The following is a 12883-nucleotide window of genomic DNA, read 5'->3' on the forward strand; positions in this document are numbered from 1 at the left end:
CGGTGACCGATTCCGAACAGATTCGCCCAACTCTACTCAGGAGACGCCGCAGATTTTCGTGTATGGGAGTTGGTGAAATCTTCGGTTTCCCCGGCTTGTGTTACATTGTGGATTGTCCACGTGCAAATCCACAAAGAAAATCTGCAGCAGATCTGCACTGTGTGACCGGGCCCCATGAAGGGAAGAGGAACCTATAGGACACCGCACACTACAGACCGCACTCAGATACACAACATAGGAATGACACACAGAACATGCATTGCCAACTCAGGAAGAGGCGCCGCCCCTGTGGCGTGTGACGTCATCGCGTACAGCTGCCTATCGCCTAGCAACCACGCAGCGTGCGCTCTCAGACCAGGAAGTTCTAGCGGAGGCGTTGGGAGCCGTGTCCGTGCACTGTGACCGGAGCTTGTGTGGCGGAACCAGGCGTCCTCTCCCCGGGCAGCGGGGAGGAGGGGTGCCGCGGCGGGAGGATGTGTGCGGGCAGCTCGGTGCCGCCCCCCGCCTGGGTGACCTGCGTCCTGTGCGTGCTGCTCTCCGCCTGCTCCGTGCCCGGTGTACTCAGCTCCCCGGGCCCCACTGCAGCCGCCATAGCATCGCCAACCGGGGCCAGCGCTCCGCAGCCTCCTGCCCCCGCCAATGAGAGCAAGGGCGAGCTGTCCTCCACCGTAGCCGCTCCGGCCGCCCCGAAGCCGCAGACCCAGAGGGCCCTGGCCGTGCTGGTGGTGGTGAGCGCGGCCGTCATTATCTACTTCGTGATCAGGACGATCAGGTGAGCGCAGGTGACGTAATCGGGGCATGCATGACGTCATAAATCAGTATGTAGTCAAAATTTGCAATTTCAATACTGTATCTTTGGTAACTATACTATTTGCAACATTTGATATTTAATCATACCTATTACGCTACATGTCAAGGGGGAGGCTCCTTATTAGGAACCTTTTGATGTCTTATTCTGTTTTTAAATGTTTTTAAGTGTTGTGTACTGCTTTGTGTTTTTCTTGGCTGACAAAATAAAGGATTTAAAAGTGATTTACATACTAATTTTTTGATGGTGCCCTCCATTTTTCTAGCTTATAGTAACCAGTACGCTGTAGTGACCAGTAGCTTATAGTAACCAGTACGCTGTAGTGACCAGTAGCTTATCGTAACCAGTACGCTGTAGTGACCAGTAGCTTATAGTAACCAGTACGCTGTAGTGACCAGTAGCTTATAGTAACCAGTAGCTTATAGTAACCAGTGCGCTGTAGTGACCAGTAGCTTATAGTAACCAGTAGCTTATAGTAACCAGTACGCTGTAGTGACCAGTAGCTTATAGTAACCAGTACGCTGTAGTGACCAGTAGCTTATAGTAACCAGTACGCTGTAGTGACCAGTAGCTTATAGTAACCAGTACGCTGTAGTGACCAGTAGCTTATAGTAGCCAGTACGCTGTAGTGACCAGTAGCTTATAGTCGCCAGTACGCTGTAGTGACCAGTAGCTTATAGTAACCAGTACGCTGTAGTGACCAGTAGCTTATAGTAGCCAGTGCGCTGTAGTGACCAGTAGCTTATAGTAGCCAGTGCGCTGTAGTAACCAGTAGCTTATAGTAACCAGTACGCTGTAGTGACCAGTAGCTTATAGTAACCAGTACGCTGTAGTGACCAGTAGCTTATAGTAACCAGTACGCTGTAGTGACCAGTAGCTTATAGTAACCAGTACGCTGTAGTGACCAGTAGCTTATAGTAGCCAGTACGCTGTAGTGACCAGTAGCTTATAGTCGCCAGTACGCTGTAGTGACCAGTAGCTTATAGTAACCAGTACGCTGTAGTGACCAGTAGCTTATAGTAGCCAGTGCGCTGTAGTGACCAGTAGCTTATAGTAACCAGTACGCTGTAGTGACCAGTAGCTTATAGTAGCCAGTGCGCTGTAGTGACCAGTAGCTTATAGTAACCAGTACGCTGTAGTGACCAGTAGCTTATAGTAACCAGTACGCTGTAGTGACCAGTAGCTTATAGTAGCCAGTGCGCTGTAGTGACCAGTAGCTTATAGTCGCCAGTACGCTGTAGTGACCAGTAGCTTATAGTAACCAGTACGCTGTAGTGACCAGTAGCTTATAGTAACCAGTGCGCTGTAGTGACCAGTAGCTTATAGTAACCAGTACGCTGTAGTGACCAGTAGCTTATAGTAACCAGTACGCTGTAGTGACCAGTAGCTTATAGTAGCCAGTACGCTGTAGTGACCAGTAGCTTATAGTCGCCAGTACGCTGTAGTGACCAGTAGCTTATAGTCACCAGTACGCTGTAGTGACCAGTAGCTTATAGTAACCAGTACGCTGTAGTGACCAGTAGCTTATAGTAACTAGTACGCTGTAGTGACCAGTAGCTTATAGTAGCCAGTACGCTGTAGTGACCAGTAGCTTATAGTAACCAGTACGCTGTAGTGACCAGTAGCTTATAGTAACCAGTACGCTGTAGTGACCAGTAGCTTATAGTAACCAGTACGCTGTAGTGACCAGTAGCTTATCGTAACCAGTACGCTGTAGTGACCAGTAGCTTATAGTAACCAGTACGCTGTAGTGACCAGTAGCTTATAGTAACCAGTAGCTTATAGTAACCAGTGCGCTGTAGTGACCAGTAGCTTATAGTAACCAGTAGCTTATAGTAACCAGTACGCTGTAGTGACCAGTAGCTTATAGTAACCAGTACGCTGTAGTGACCAGTAGCTTATAGTAACCAGTACGCTGTAGTGACCAGTAGCTTATAGTAACCAGTACGCTGTAGTGACCAGTAGCTTATAGTAGCCAGTACGCTGTAGTGACCAGTAGCTTATAGTCGCCAGTACGCTGTAGTGACCAGTAGCTTATAGTAACCAGTACGCTGTAGTGACCAGTAGCTTATAGTAGCCAGTGCGCTGTAGTGACCAGTAGCTTATAGTAGCCAGTGCGCTGTAGTAACCAGTAGCTTATAGTAACCAGTACGCTGTAGTGACCAGTAGCTTATAGTAACCAGTACGCTGTAGTGACCAGTAGCTTATAGTAACCAGTACGCTGTAGTGACCAGTAGCTTATAGTAACCAGTACGCTGTAGTGACCAGTAGCTTATAGTAGCCAGTACGCTGTAGTGACCAGTAGCTTATAGTCGCCAGTACGCTGTAGTGACCAGTAGCTTATAGTAACCAGTACGCTGTAGTGACCAGTAGCTTATAGTAGCCAGTGCGCTGTAGTGACCAGTAGCTTATAGTAACCAGTACGCTGTAGTGACCAGTAGCTTATAGTAGCCAGTGCGCTGTAGTGACCAGTAGCTTATAGTAACCAGTACGCTGTAGTGACCAGTAGCTTATAGTAACCAGTACGCTGTAGTGACCAGTAGCTTATAGTAGCCAGTGCGCTGTAGTGACCAGTAGCTTATAGTCGCCAGTACGCTGTAGTGACCAGTAGCTTATAGTAACCAGTACGCTGTAGTGACCAGTAGCTTATAGTAACCAGTGCGCTGTAGTGACCAGTAGCTTATAGTAACCAGTACGCTGTAGTGACCAGTAGCTTATAGTAACCAGTACGCTGTAGTGACCAGTAGCTTATAGTAGCCAGTACGCTGTAGTGACCAGTAGCTTATAGTCGCCAGTACGCTGTAGTGACCAGTAGCTTATAGTCACCAGTACGCTGTAGTGACCAGTAGCTTATAGTAACCAGTACGCTGTAGTGACCAGTAGCTTATAGTAACTAGTACGCTGTAGTGACCAGTAGCTTATAGTAGCCAGTACGCTGTAGTGACCAGTAGCTTATAGTAACCAGTACGCTGTAGTGACCAGTAGCTTATAGTAACCAGTACGCTGTAGTGACCAGTAGCTTATAGTAACCAGTACGCTGTAGTGACCAGTAGCTTACAGTAACCAGTACGCTGTAGTGACCAGTAGCTTATAGTAACCAGTACGCTGTAGTGACCAGTAGCTTATAGTAACCAGTACGCTGTAGTGACCAGTAGCTTATAGTAACCAGTACGCTGTAGTGACCAGTAGCTTATAGTAACCAGTACGCTGTAGTGACCAGTAGCTTATAGTAACCAGTACGCTGTAGTGACCAGTAGCTTATAGTAACCAGTACGCTGTAGTGACCAGTAGCTTATAGTAACCAGTGCGCTGTAGTGACCAGTAGCTTATAGTAACCAGTGCGCTGTAGTGACCAGTAGCTTATAGTAACCAGTAGATTATAGTAACCAGTGCGCTGTAGTGACCAGTAGCTTATAGTAACCAGTACGCTGTAGTGACCAGTAGCTTATAGTAACCAGTAGATTATAGTAACCAGTGCGCTGTAGTGACCAGTAGCTTATAGTAACCAGTACGCTGTAGTGACCAGTAGCTTATAGTAACCAGTACGCTGTAGTGACCAGTAGCTTATAGTAACCAGTACGCTGTAGTGACCAGTAGCTTATAGTAACCAGTACGCTGTAGTGACCAGTAGCTTATAGTAACCAGTACGCTGTAGTGACCAGTAGCTTATAGTAACCAGTACGCTGTAGTGACCAGTAGCTTATAGTAGCCAGTACGCTGTAGTGACCAGTAGCTTATAGTAACCAGTACGCTGTAGTGACCAGTAGCTTATAGTAACCAGTACGCTGTAGTGACCAGTAGCTTATAGTAGCCAGTACGCTGTAGTGACCAGTAGCTTATAGTAACCAGTACGCTGTAGTGACCAGTAGCTTATAGTAACCAGTACGCTGTAGTGACCAGTAGCTTATAGTAACCAGTACGCTGTAGTGACCAGTAGCTTATAGTAACCAGTGCGCTGTAGTGACCAGTAGCTTATAGTAACCAGTAGATTATAGTAACCAGTGCGCTGTAGTGACCAGTAGCTTATAGTAACCAGTAGATTATAGTAACCAGTGCGCTGTAGTGACCAGTAGCTTATAGTAACCAGTGCGCTGTAGTGACCAGTAGCTTATAGTTACCAGTGCGCTGTAGTGACCAGTAGCTTATAGTTACCAGTGCGCTGTAGTGACCAGTAGCTTATAGTAGCCAGTACGCTGTAGTGACCAGTAGCTTATAGTAACCAGTGCGCTGTAGTGACCAGTAGCTTATAGTAACCAGTACGCTGTAGTGACCAGTAGCTTATAGTAGCCAGTACGCTGTAGTGACCAGTAGCTTATAGTAACCAGTGCGCTGTAGTGACCAGTAGCTTATAGTAACCAGTACGCTGTAGTGACCAGTAGCTTATAGTTACCAGTGCGCTGTAGTGACCAGTAGCTTATAGTTACCAGTGCGCTGTAGTGACCAGTAGCTTATAGTAGCCAGTACGCTGTAGTGACCAGTAGCTTATAGTAACCAGTGCGCTGTAGTGACCAGTAGCTTATAGTAACCAGTACGCTGTAGTGACCAGTAGCTTATAGTAACCAGTGCGCTGTAGTGACCAGTAGCTTATAGTTACCAGTACGCTGTAGTGACCAGTAGCTTATAGTAACCAGTACATTATGCCCAGCTCATGCTTCTAGAGACACGCACCTGTAAATTAGGCGGGCTCTCATCACTACAGAAATGCCAAATATGTTGGCGCTAAATGTTGTTTAGGCACAGTGGGGCTCAGAGGGAGGGGGCAATTTGGATTTGGGAGCGGAGACTTTGCTGAGTTTCTTTGGGGGGCGAAGAACCATTTTGCTTTTCCAGAGCCTTCGTGCTACAAGGTAACGTGGAAGCCCCCTGTATTTCCATTAACAGATGAGACCTGAGTGAGGACTTGCTTTTTTTGTGGATTGAGTTGAAGCTTTTATTGGGAACATTTTATGTAACAGTTATCCGTCGCTCTACGCTGAGCACGTACATCGGGGTTTCCATCTAAATCACTGAGTGATGTGACAGATGAAACCCCCGATGGATCCATTCACTATAATGAGGCAGCAGCGTTACTGTGGACTGACCTCTGTTCAGTGGGGTCCTTTTCAGAAGTAAATAAGCCCTGCAGCCGATCAGCAGCCACTTCCCTCGGCCAATACTGACAATCGGAGGAAGTTAGGACCGCTGATGCTCTATAGCCCCCTCCGAATGTCAGTGATGTGTGAAGGAAGTTCCCGCTGTTTTGCTGCAGGGCTCATGTGAAATAACAATGTCACTTGACCTTGCTGGAATAGCGCCTCCCATCGTAGGTAAATGTAGCTGCCGTTATTTTTTGCGGGATTAATATAGTGATTGAGAAGGGGGTTGTGTGAATAGTGGACCCCGCCACCCCCTGTGTCATCTCGGTTGCTTCTGTTTTTAACCCCCACAGAAGCAGGTAGCCTGTCTGACAGTATTTGTATCCATTGACTCTCTGCAATGGATCAGTTTAAAAAACTGATGAAACAGGGATAAAAGCTGAAGCGCAAAGACTCTTGTGTGTCACGTGTTTTATACGGATCGCCATAAACTTTTCTGGATGATCTGCGAAACGGATGAGAATAGGACATGCTGAGTCTCACAGACCGGAGGCACGATAGAAGCGAAACAAACCCGATAAAGGGCGCTCCCGTCTAGAAAAAGGCAATGACTCCAATACATACCGGTAAAACAAAAGTATCATGTAAAATATCTATTTTTTTTAAATTAAAAACACTCCCTGTAACGGCTGCATCCAGCCTTCCTCCGCCTTTATCTGGATTGCTTCACTTCTGTCTGCTCTGCTGAAACTTCCCATGGAGGAATTTCCACAGTACACCAGGTTGGCTGCAAACTGATGTGTGCGTGTATCGATAAAACTCTATGCGCCATTGTGATGTCCGAGAAATAAACGGACTCGTCAGACCATCCTTTTTTTTTTTTTTCTCTCAGGTGTCATTTTACTTGCATCCATTTTTTTTTCATCCATTTTTTTTTCTTTTTTTCTAAATAGATCTTAAACTGGCCATTACTTTTTTTTTTTTAATTAAAAATATTTTCAAATTAATCGTGCAGGCAGTGTAAGTCCACGTTTACACATTCAGTATTTGGTCAGTATTTTAAATCGGTATTTGTAATCCAAAACCAGGAATTGAAGAATCAGAGAAAAGTAGAATAGAAACAAGTCACCACTTCTACATATTTCCCCCACTCCTGGTTTTGGCTTACAAATACTGATGTAAAATACTGAAAGTGTGAACGTAGCCTAAAGATGAGTGTTTTTTTTTTTTTGTTTTTTTTTTTACTTAAAAAAAAAAAAAAAAAAAAAAAAAATCTGCATGGATTTGCATACAACTGGGTTATGATGTCTATGAGCTTGCTGAGAAATTCTGCTCTAATGCTGACAGTGAACCTGTCATCAGGATTTTGCTCAGTAAACTACAGGCATGGTCAGGTTGGTGCCGTTGCACTGGTTAAAATAACATCAGCCGCGTGGTTTTTGTTTAATCTGTGTATGTAATTTTCAGATAATGAGATTCTCCTGCTTCTGTGCGGCATGTGTGAGGGGGGTCTTTATTTGGGGCTCTGTTCTTAGGCTGTGTGCACACGCTCAGGATTTTTCACGTTTTATTTGCGATAAAAACACTTCCAACGCATACATATGCATCCCATCATTTATAATGCATTCCGCAATTTACCGTATGTGCATATGTTGCCCTTTTTTCTGCAAAAAAAAACGCATTGTGGTAAAAAAAACGCAGCATGTTCGTTAATTTTGCGGATTTCTCTAGTTTTTACCGCTATTTATTGCATTGGGAAAGCTCCGGAAAAAAACACGGTAAAAACACATGCGGATTTTCTGGTTTATATATAAACCAAACAAGAAAAACAAGAAAAGATATGCACACAATTGGGATCAACCTCAAAAAATATACAAAGTTTATTACTTTCAATACAAAAACACAGCAAGACATACTTGTTAAAAAATTTAAAATCACAAAAAGACGCCACACATCCCCCAGGTAAGTAAATAATGTACTGACAAAGCACTTTCCAATAGACAATCTGCCCAGACTAAACTATATAAGAAGGAACGCTAAGGCTATGTTCACACGTTCCTGATTTCCCTCCTTTTTTTTTCAGGACTAAAAACCGCAGCTCTTGGCAGAAAACGCAGGTCCTTTTTTTGGTGCGTTTTTTGATGCGTTTTTTTATGCAGTTTTCTATGCAGAGTCTGTGTGTTTTCTAGGAAGTTTTTTAGGGTTAAAATGGCTGAAAATACCCTAACCCTACCCCTAACCGTACCCCTAACCCTACCCCTATTCTAACCTTAGTGGGGAAAAAAAAAAAAAATTCTTAAATTTTTTTATTGTCCCTACCTATGGGGGTGACAAAGGGGGGGGGGTCATTTACTATTTTTTTTATTTTGATCACTGAGATTATATCTCAGTGATCAAAATGCACTTTGGAACGAATCTGCCGGCCGGCAGATTCGGCGGGCGCACTGCGCATGCGCCCGCCATTTTGCAATATGGCGGCGCCCAGGGAGAAGACGGCCGGACGGACACCGGGAGGCCGGGTAAGTATAAGGGGGGGAGATGAGGGCACGGGGGGGGGCGCGTCGGAGCACGGGGGGGTGGCATCGGAGCATGGGGGGGTGGGGATTGGGGCACGGGGGGGCAGCCACACTGTAGCGGTTCTGCACCACAAACCGCAGAAAACCCGCAGATATATTTTTCATCTGCGGGTTTGACCTCACAATGGAGGTCTATGGGTGCAGAACCGCTGCAGTTCCACAAAAAGAAGTGACATGGTACTTCTTTTTTACCGCGGCTATTCAGCGCGGCTTTTTTCGCGATTTTCCGCAATGTGGGCGCAGCAGTTCCTGTTTTCCATAGGGTACATTGTAATGTACCCTGCATGGAAAACAGCTGCGGACCCGCAGCGGGAAAATCGCGGCGATTCCGCATTAAAAAAAGGATGGTGTGAACATGGCCTCAAACCCCCTGCCTGTCTGCTGTCAGTTATATAACATAACCCTCTGATGAAATACTCATATCCTAAATATAGGGGCATTAATATAGACATATTTACCAGACATGCTGCACAGGAGTCAGGTCCATAAAATAGAAAAACACATCCCAAGAAAACCTGAGGTCACTTATCAAAACTGATAGTCCGGACACCTAATACACCTAGACGGTCAGATGAAGATACAACGACCGAAAATAGAGTGCTGACCATGGGGGGGAAAAGGAAACAAAACCCTACGCATATCGACGCTCTCCGAGCGTCTTCATCAGGGGACGCTGATGCGCGTTATATTGTGAAAATTCTGCAGAAAATCCTGACGTGTGCACATAGACTTATATTCATCCTTATGGGCTTAAATGACAGTGAACCTTCAGTGACCTGCCTCCTATTTTAAAGACTGCGCTTGCTCACTTCATATTGTGGTGTTTAAAAAAAAAAAAAAAATGTAACTACATCAAAATGATGCATGTGCCATTTTGTTGGAGGGAAAAAAAAATTTGGCTGCAGCAAAATAGTGGCGAGCGATAGATGCTACTGCGCATGCACCACAGCGCTGTTATGCTGTAGTTACATTTATATTTCTTTTTGCTCAGCGAAAGATTTGTGCAGCTTCGCTCCGCTCCATGTGTTAACCCCTTAACGACTGCCGATACGCCTTTTAACGGCGGCAGTTAAGGGTACTTAAACCACAGTGCCATTAATTAACGGCACCGTAGAAAAAGTGAATAGCGCCCCCCAGAGTCGGATTTTCTCTGGGGTCTCGGTTGCCAGGGGTAGCCGAGACCCCAGAGAACATGATTCGGGGTTTTTTTTACCGACCCCCGGGTTGCGATCGCCGGTAATTACCGTAACTGTTTACCGGCGATCGCAAAAAAACACCAAAAAAAACGCGATTTCCCATTTAATTTCTCTGTCCTCCGATGTGATGCCGCCGGATCCGTTTTTCTCATAGACTTGTATTAGCGACGGATTGCGACAGATGGCCTCACGTTTCATCTGTCGTTCGCTGGATCCGTCGAAAATTATGTCTGGCGGTCGGAGACAACGGACAAAGTAACGTTTTTTGTCTCGTTGAAAAAACAGACAGCGACAGATCCGTCACAGTCCGTCATTTGTTAGAATGGAAGCCTATGGGCACCGGATCCGTCAAATGATGGAATCCGGCAACAGATTCCGTTTTTTTTAATTGAGCATGCTCCAATTTTTTTTTTAGGATCCTAGCCAGCCCCCCTAGTCGAATCCGTCGAAAAAACTGATATCCGTCTCCTCAGTTTTTCACAATCTGCGACGGATCTTTTTTTTTTTTTTTATTCAAAATGCGACGGATTGCGACTGTTGTCAAAAAACTGTTGTGTGAAAGCAACCTTAGTAACCACTCTCCCACCAGCTGAGAAGGAGGGTTTTGCGGTTCTCTTCCCACCCCCACCAGCCTCCTTTTCTTCTTGTACATGACCCTGATTATTCAGTGACCTGCTTCCTTTTTAAAGGGAACCAGTCACCCCCAAAATCGGAGGTGAGCTAAGCCCACCGGCATCAGGGGCTTATCTACAGCATTCTGTAATGCTGTAGATAAGCTCTCAATGTAAACTGAAAGATGAGAAAAAGAGGTTAGATTATACTCACCCAGGGGTGTTCCCGCTGCAGTCTGGTCCGATGGGCGTCGCGGTCCGGGGCCTCCCATCTTCTTATGAGGATGTCCTCATCTTGTGTTTATGCTTCAGCTCCGGCGCAGGCGTACTTTGTTTGCCCTGTTGAGGGCAGAGCAAAGTACTGCAGTGCGCAGGCGCCGAGAAAGGTCTGAGAGGCCTCAACAGGGCAGACAAAGTACGCCTGCGCAGGAGCCGCAGCATGAAGACAAGAAGAGGACGTCCTCCTATGAAGAGGCAAGGCCCCAGACCGCGACGCCCATCGGATCGGACCGGCCCCCCAGGTGAGTATGATCTAACCTCTTTTTCTCCTCTTTCAGGTAACATCAGGGGCTTATCTACAGCATTACAGAATGCTGTAGATAAGCCCCTGATACCGGTGGGCTTAGCTCACCTCCGATTTTGGGGGTGACAGGTTCCCTTTAAAATTTCGCTCCATTGCTGCCGTCATTGTGTGGTATTGCGTGGGCAGTGTCAGTCAGCGCCTTGTGTATAGGACTTAAATAAAATCGTGCCGGAGGCAGCGCATGTTCAGATCGAGATTTCAGCTCAGTAAATTTTTCATCAAGCTGAAATCTTGATCTTCACATCTGGCGCTATTTTATGGAAGCCCACATGATGGCGGAGCAAATTTTTTAAAAAGGATTATTATTAAAAATAACGATGATTATTATTATTATTATAAAGGAGGCAAGTCAGTGACCTATACAAGAAGCAGAGGAGGCTGGTGGGGGACGGAGAACCAGAAGAAGACCCTGCCCCCACATTCCTTCTCAAAGCACACAAGACATCATTTAATGGAAAAATAACAAGGTGAGTATTTATCAGCCTTTGAGCGATCAGCATCACATTGCATTATGGCCATGCTTTTAGTTTATCGGGCTAAACCCTGCTGACAGGTTCTCTTTAAGACACTTTTTTTATTTTTATATATTTTTTTTTTTTTTTTTTTTATCTTTTCTTTTACTTTTCTTTACTTTGTACCAGGGTGGGACAACAACTTTCCTTGCCCTGATTGCTGTTCTAGTACTCTGCAATACTTTTCCATTGCAGAGTGTTGTCTCAGTGCATCACACACATGGAACAGATGTGTCAGCTCCTGTTCTTAGCAGGAACTTACAGGTCACTGTACCTGGGTAACCCCATGGCCATCTTTCATCCTTAGGTCACTATGGAGACCACCTGCAGAACGTGATTTGAAATTGCATTGTGCCGATCAGAGCAAGGAGGGGAGCTCCCTCCCTCTGCAACCGTATCGATGTTGCTATTGACAGGAACATCACAAGGGTCAAACTCCCGCGATCGGTGTTAGCGCCGATCGTGGGCGTTGCCGCTGGGTGTCAGCTCTTAGAGCACTAAAACCTGGTTTTGATTGCACTGGATCTAGGAGTAAGTACGCACAATCGTCACACCGTACATGTACATGTACAGTTTGCAGAAATTCTCCTCCCTCCTCGCCGTACATGTGCGGCGCATGCCTTGCAGAGGTTAAAGAGGATGCCACCTGAAGAGAAGTCATCATGACATCTCCACAGAATAGTTGATGGCTTAGATCGGCTATGGGGAGTCCAACCACTGAGACTATCAACTAGTCACCAGAACGGGGCCGAATGGCCCAAAAAAAGAGTCAAGCTCTGCACTCGGCAGTCCCGTAAAGATTGAGTGGAATGACTGACATAGAATGCACAATCATCCAATTCTAGTGGTGACAAAAGTGCCATGTTAAGGTCAATTGGTGAGGTTCCAACCACTGGGATTCCCAACTGATCTGTTAAAGAAGCACTCCCATCAATGCTTTTATCCTCTTACTGTATTGCAAGCATCATACTATATGGCACTGTGTTCTTATTTTGCCTTTCTAACCAGTTAATTCTTTTCAACTAGGTCTTGACATGATGTGATGAATGATTCATAATTAGAATTGCAATTCTATGTCACCTCAAAGTCACTGGCAGCTCAGCTCTGCCCCTTCTCAACCCCTGACCCAGCTGCTCTGCTCCTTCCCCAAAGGGACTTTGCAGTGATGTAGGATTGTAGTTCCAATGCTGACTCAAGCAGGGTAGAAGAGACCTCCGGTTTCTACATAAAGCTTAGAAGGATTCAACAAGTCCGTTTTAACTCTTGTGATGTCATAGACCTAATGGAAACGTAAATTAACCAGGTAGAAAGGCAAAATGAGCAATTGTAAGTACACAGTGCTTTATAATAGGACTAGATGGTTGCCCGATTCTAACGCATCGGGGATTCTAGAATATGTATGTTCACGTAGTATATTGCCCAGCCACGTAGTATATTGCCCAGCCACGTAGTATATTGCCCAATCACGTAGTATATTGCCTACAGCACAGAGCCACGTAGCATATTGCACAGCCCATGTAGT

At 45.6% G+C, this 12883-nt stretch overlaps 1 protein-coding gene across 1 annotated transcript in view; it reads left to right on the forward strand.

The window, feature by feature from the left end:
* The first annotated feature begins 334 nt into the window (after positions 1–334).
* The window catches only part of FAM174A (family with sequence similarity 174 member A), a 57299-nt gene continuing 44750 nt past the window's right edge, over positions 335–12883 (forward strand). The window contains exon 1 of the mRNA XM_069752204.1: positions 335–772. Coding sequence (XP_069608305.1) covers positions 474–772 — 299 coding nt within the window. The 5' untranslated portion in view covers positions 335–473. The remainder of the gene's footprint in view (positions 773–12883) is intronic.

The sequence above is a fragment of the Ranitomeya imitator genome, chromosome 1 (assembly GCF_032444005.1).
Source record: "Ranitomeya imitator isolate aRanImi1 chromosome 1, aRanImi1.pri, whole genome shotgun sequence".
Taxonomy (NCBI): Eukaryota; Metazoa; Chordata; class Amphibia; order Anura; family Dendrobatidae; genus Ranitomeya; species Ranitomeya imitator.